The sequence below is a fragment of the Penaeus monodon genome, chromosome 11 (genome assembly GCF_015228065.2).
Source record: "Penaeus monodon isolate SGIC_2016 chromosome 11, NSTDA_Pmon_1, whole genome shotgun sequence".
NCBI classification, from domain to species: domain Eukaryota; kingdom Metazoa; phylum Arthropoda; class Malacostraca; order Decapoda; family Penaeidae; genus Penaeus; species Penaeus monodon.
The window spans coordinates 35,366,536-35,374,035 of NC_051396.1; the positions used below are offsets into that span (position 1 = coordinate 35,366,536).

General features: G+C 33.3%; 1 protein-coding gene across 1 annotated transcript in view; it reads right to left on the minus strand.

The window, feature by feature from the left end:
- LOC119578571 (solute carrier family 12 member 9-like) overlaps window positions 1–7,303 on the minus strand; it is a 27,512-nt gene extending 20,209 nt beyond the window's left edge. Inside the window, 1 exon segment of the mRNA XM_037926139.1 lies at window positions 7,100–7,303. Within this exon segment, the coding sequence (XP_037782067.1) occupies window positions 7,100–7,228 (129 nt within the window). The 5' untranslated portion in view covers window positions 7,229–7,303.
- Between the last annotated feature and the right edge of the window lie 197 nt (window positions 7,304–7,500).

Below are 7,500 nucleotides of genomic sequence, written 5' to 3' on the forward strand. Positions count from 1 at the left end.
TCTATATATTATTTATGGGTGTAATACATATGTTGTATTTTTATGTAATATATATGCATATATAGTATATCTATATAGTATTTATATATATATATACATTTATATATATGTATAGTGAATGTCATCTATAAATATATATATGTATATATATATATATACTATATATATATTCTATATATATACTAATCTATATATCTATGTCTATATGTTATATCTCTTATATAGATATATATACATAGATCTAGTATCATATCTCGGTATATATTACTATATATGTAATTATATGTATAGTTCTCTTCTGTAGTACTTACTATTATATTATGTATATATCTGTATGTAGTTCTCATGGTATATGTAAATATATATACACATGAGTATATGTTATATATGTAAAGTGTATGTATATATTTGTATGTATTTATATATTGTATGCATATAATATATGTGTATATATATACATATATGCCTCTATATATGTTATATCTTCTGTCTACATATGTATGTTTTATATTTGTTGTCTATATATTGATATATACATATATAGGTAAGTAAGAAATACATTATATGTATATATGTATATACAATACAATATATATGTATATACATACATATATATTTAGTAATAATATATATATGTATATATACATGCCATATAATATATACATACATACATACATTAATATATAATTACTATATATATTTATATATATGTGTAATACATATTATATATATATATTATATATATAATATATATATATATATATATATATGTATATATGTATATGCTTATATGTATATATACATTCATATGTATATATGTGTATATATATATGAAAATATATGGATATATCTGTATATATGAAGGTATATATATATGTGTATATATATATGAAAATATATGGATATATCTGTATATATGAAGGTATATATATAAATAAACATGCATATGTATATATCTATATCTGTCTATCTATCTATCTATCTGTCTAAAAATATGTATTTGCGTATTTATATATATATATATATATATATATATATATATATATATATATATATATATATATACTATATTTATAATATATATATATAATATATATATTATATATAAATATATAATTATAATATATATATATAATTAGATATATAATATCTAATATTATCTATATATCTATATATATTATATAGATTATATATAATATATCAATACCAAATACATATTTTTTATACATATAGATAGATAGATAGACAGATATAGATATATAAACATATGCATGTTTATTTATATATATCTCAAAAAAATATATACGATATACTCGTTCATATATGTTCATATATATAAATAACAAATATATAATACCTTTCATATATCATAAATCCTATATTTTCATATATATATCACATATATATCTATATATATATATATATATATATATATATAGATATATTATATATAGTCTTTAACATATATATATATTATATATATATATATATATATATATATTCTATATATATAGCTATATATATATATATATAAGTATACCACACACACACACACCCACACACACACACACAGCACACACACACACCACACACACACACACACACACACACACCACACACCACACACACTATATACTATATATATATATATATATAGACTATATATATATATATATTATATATAGATATATATATATATATATATATACTATATATATATCTATAGATATTATATAAAATGTTATTATATATATATATATATTATATAATATATATATATATTTATATATAATATATATATTATATATATATATATATATAGATAATATATATATATATATATATATATATATATATATATATATAGATTATACTGTGTATAGTATAAATACTCTATATATATATATTATCTCTATATCATAATATACTATATATCTATATATGTATATCATATACATATATATACCTATATATATATCTATGTCTAATATAACCATCTAGCTATCTACATCTCTCTATCCTAACATTATCATCCATCTATATATATCTATATCTCTATATGTATATATCTCTTGTATATATCTATGTCTATCCATATATCTTCCATATATATATATATATATAATCATATATATATATCTCTCTCATATATATCTGTCTATCTCTCCTGCTATCTATATGTCTATCCATCTCTCTTATCTATCTATCTCTGTATATCTGTATGACTATCTCTCGCTTAATGTCTCTATTCTTCTCTATCTAATCTTTCTCTCTCTCGTATCTCTCATGCTGTCTCTATCTCTGTATATATCTCTGTCTCTCTCTCTCTCGTCTCCTGTCTCCTATCTATCTCCCCTCATATTATATTCCCCTCCCCAGGTCCCCCCCCGCCTCTCCGTGGAAAGGACTGGGGACCCTACCATGTACTCCTCCAATGCATCACAACAGAAAACTACAATTAAGTATCATGCTGTGACCACGGCGGCTTCAAACCTATATATCTATATAGTTATATATATATTGAATATATATATATATATATATAATAATATATATATATAATATATATAGTATATATATATATATATATTATATATATATATTATATTATCTATATATTATATCTATATATATAATTATATCATATATCATAATATATATATTCTTATATATATCATCTATATCTCTATATATATCTATATATATACGATCTCTATCTCCTACTATATATATACTATCTCTCGATACACTATCTATCTCATATCTATTCTCTGTCATATTTTATCTCATATATATATCTGTATCTTTCTCTACTATCTAGCTCTCTGTTCTCTTTCACCCGCACATCCCCCCTACACATCTATATCTACTGTCTCTTTTCTATCCTCTCTCTCTTCTCCCTCTATCTCATCTCTATAATCTCTCACCTCTCTATCATCCCCCCCCCCCCCCACCCACCCCCCCCCCCGACCCCACCACACACCCCCACACCCACACCCACCCCCCCAAGGCCCACCCCCCCCACCCCCCCCCAGTACTAATCTCATGTCTGAGCAGCCGTGGTCACAGCATGATACTTAATTGTAGTTTTCCATGTTGTGATGCTCTTGAGTGAGTACGTGGTAGGGTACCCAGTTCCTTTTCGCACGGAGCGTGCCGGTGGTACCTTTTTAGGTTAATCATTCTCTCTTTTATCGGGTTTTGGCTAGCTCTTTGACTTGACTTGGCCACCCAGTGGCTAGGTAAGGCAATCAAGTGAAGTCCTTGCCCAAGGGAACACAGCGCGGTCGGTGACGTCGAACCATCGAATTCAGATTGGTTGTTGTGAACAGTCTTGATGTCCGACCCTCTAACCTTTCTGGTGCCACCACGCTGCCTTGACGATGAAATGGGCTTCCATGTTTTTTTTAGCACTTTGAGTGTGGTTTGCCTTGCCTTCGCCCGTTGTTTTTATCGAGTCACCAGTCTATTTACCCGGCACTGACGTTTGAGCTGGCTTGGCCACCCAGTGGCTAGGCAGGCAACGAGTGAGTTCCTTGCCCCAGGGAAACAACGCGCCGGCCAAGACTCGAACCCTCGAACTCAGATTGCCTCGTGGACAATCTGAGTCCAAACGCTTCTTAACCATTTCGGCAGACCGCGGCCCCATAAATATATATATATATTAATCTCTATATTATATAAATATATATATATATAATGTATATATATACCATTATATATATATATATATTATATATATATATATATATATATAATATAATATTATACATATACATATTAATATGTATATATATAATATATATATGTATATCTGAGTCATATCTACTATATGTATATCTATATTATCTCATATCCTATATATACATAGATCTAGATATTGTAACCTATCTAATCGATCTCCTATCTTATTATATACATATACATACCATATATCTACTTATCGATCACATATCTATAGCTATATCTCACATATAATATATAGTAGTATATATATATATCTCTATATATATATATATATATAAGCTCTATCTCTTTATCTCTCTCGATAGATATCTGTACCATGTATATCGCTATCTCTTATTATCTATATACATATCTCTCACCTCTCTAGCTATATACTCAACCCCATATCTCGTGATATATCTAAATCTATCTCAGGACACTTCTCTCTCGCCCTCATCCTCGGTTCTCTCTCTATTCTCTCTCTTCTCTCCTCGATCTCCCTAACATCATATATACTCTATATCTCTCTCTCTCACTATCTCTCTCTCACTCTATATCATCTCTCCCCTATAGAATATCTTCACATCTCTATCTCTATCGCTATTTATACCATCTATATATAGGATAGATATGACCCCATCCCATCTAGATATATTATTTATATATCGATACATATCTATTATATTCTCTCGCTACCTATACTATGTTACTCTATCTCTATCTATACTCTATCTATACTCTATCCCTCTCTTTTCTCGTTCTATAGTCTCTCCCTCTATATCGTTCTCATCTCTCACTCTCTCCCCTCTCTATCTCTCTATCTCTCTCTCTCATCTCTCTATCTCTATCTAGTTCTCTCTCTACACCTCTCTCTCTCTCTCGTTCTCTCTCTCCCTCCCTCCCTCTCTCTCTCCTCTCTCTCTCTCTCTCTCTTCTTCCATTCTCTCTCTCTCTCTCTCTCTCTATACCCCCTATCTCTCTCTCATCTCTCTTCTCATCTCCCTCTCTCTGTCTTACTCCTCTCTCCTCTTCTCTCTATCTCATCTTATCTCTCTCTTCTCTCTCTCTCTCTCTCTCTCTCTGTCTCTCTCTACTCTTCTCTCTCTCTATTCTCTCTCTCTCTCTTTATCTCTCTCTCCCCTCTCTCTCCTTCTCTCTCTCTCTCTACTCTCCCCCTCCCTCTCTCTCTTCTCTCCCCCTCTCTCTCTCCTCCCCTCTCTCTACTCTCACCCTCTCTCTCTCTCTTCTCTACTCCTCTCTCTCTCGTCTCTCGTCGCCTCTCGCTTCTCTCCCCTCTCTCTCTGTCGCTCTCTCTCCCCCTCCGTCTCGTCTCTGTCCATCTCCCCCGATCTCTCGCTCTCCCTCCCCTCTCCTCTCAGCTTCTGTTCCCCGTCTCTCGCTCTCTCTCCCCTCTCTCGCTCTCATCCTCCCTCTAGCCTCTCTCGCTCTCGCTCTCTCTCTCCTATCCCATCTCTCTCTGCTCTATCCTCTCTCTCTCTCTCTCTTCTAGTTTTTTTTTTTTTTTTTTTTTTTTTTTTTTTTTTTTTTTTTTTTTTTTCCCCGGCCCTTCCTTTCCCTGCGTGCCCTCGGCGGTGCCATTCCTTGCCCACGGGCCCACCCCGCGCACGGCGTTGCCTCGCGCCCCTCGCGGGCCTCCGCTGCCGTCCTGACCGTCTTCGCCCCTGCTCTCCCCACCTCCGCCCCCGCGCCTGTTCTCTCTCTATCTTATCCTGCCGGCGCTTCTGCGCGACTATATTTCCAAGTTTCATTCTATTCAGTAATTGGACCCTTGATGCCAAATGATCAGTATGATTAACTGCTATAGAAATCACTAAATATGTATAAATTGGAGCTTTTTTTCACTGTGGATAAGGTATTTAACTCTGTGAGATACAGTTGCCATATAATATATATATAAACAAATGATTAACAAATAAAAGAGATTAATAAGCTGAAGTCAAAGGGCTAACAAAGTTCTTAGAGGAAACTGGTGTATGCATTGGATATTTTTTTAGTTTTACACAGCCATTCAATCTTTTTGTTATCCCTTGTTTCAATTATGCACACTATAACATGCATAAATCTGTTGCCATTTTCCATCACAAATTATACAAACTATTTACACACCGACCACACCATTCTGCAGTAAAACCCCATTACTCTAGCTATTCCTGGAATCCACAATCCTTGATGTTACAACCACAAATCTTTCTAACTTCGGGGCTTTGCCCCCAGACCCCATCAGATCACCGCATTTCCCTATAAGAGGTTCTGCCCTTGGACCCCATCCAATTCCCATAAACACTCCATGTGACCTTAGCTGTAAACTATTTTCTTCATTTCTGACGTTATTCTTTGTCAATGTAGATTATTTCATGTATCAGTGAGTGTAATTTTTCTCTTTTTTATATGATAGTGTCGTTATGCTTTCCTGTAAATATATATCAAATTATTATGTATTGGATAACTTTCTGATAATAAACTTACAAAGAAAATACTGTAGATGAAAAGTGTCCAATATTCAGTATTGGTTTTTGTTTTACACAGCCATCCAAAATTGTTACTATTATCCCTTGTTTCAGTTATGCATATTAAATCTTTGGTTATTTCCTATTGCAAATAATATAAATGAAAGTACTGGTAGTTATACAAATTGTCCTCTCCTTCTGCAACTAAGTCTCTATAACTCCAGCCACTCTTGGGGATCCACAAACATTGCCATATGAACCAAAAGCTTCCCTAACCTGGGGACTTAGCCCCTAGACTCATATCCAATCACTAAATTTCCCTATCAGGAACTCCTCCCTGGTCCTCCATCCAATCACCATATATCCTTTTCAGATATTCTGCCCTCAGACCCCCATTCGACATTTGTCACGAGGTATCTTCTTTATTTCCATTATTGTTTGTCTTAATAGATAATTTCCCTTACTTTTTCTTTAGGATGGCCTAGTGTAATACGATTTCCCTACAAAAGCATACCAAAATATTAAGTATTGCAAAACGTTCCCATCAACAACTTGCAAAGGTGACTTATTTTTTTATTAATTTATCCATTGCAGGCAATGTTTACTTTCTTCCATGAGGCTGTTTGAAACTGAAACTGTACCATACATCAATCTGGTGAAAAGAATTAATAGATATTGCAAATATTGCATGATGCTGGAAGACGTTGCTTGTAACTGCAGCCATACACCTTTCTTTGCAAAAAAAATGCCTTCCGTTCCCTATACAGAAAGAGAGTCAACCCTGAACGAATGACACTTGAAAACGATAGAACGAATCAAGACTAACATAAAAAAAAATAATAATAATAATAAAACAACGGTCTTCACGACTCGAGACTACAGACGCAGGAGCCCTCCTTCCTCACCTTCCTTCTGACGCCCATTATCCCTGCTCCTGCTCTTTCTCCTTCTGTGCCTATCCCCGCGCCTTCCAAGCCACCAAACTCGGCGTTGGTGCTGTTAATGGACATGTCTGTGTGGTTGTCAGTGGCCATTTCGCCCGCTCTCGACGCCAAAAGGGTTTCGAGAGAGGAGAAGAGTCAGCAGCACGAACCCACTTTTTAACACGACTGATGATGTAAACACAGCGAGACACCGTTGCCAGACATCAGACCGCGAAACCGCAGGAGGGTCGCCTTTCGCCCGGCGCTTATCTATTTGAAAATAGTGATTCATTTGGCTCGTAGTTAATCATTTGGTTAATTTTAGATCGTCTTTTATTAATCGCTGGGCTAATGTGCCTTTGGTTTGTATATAATCGCGGTTT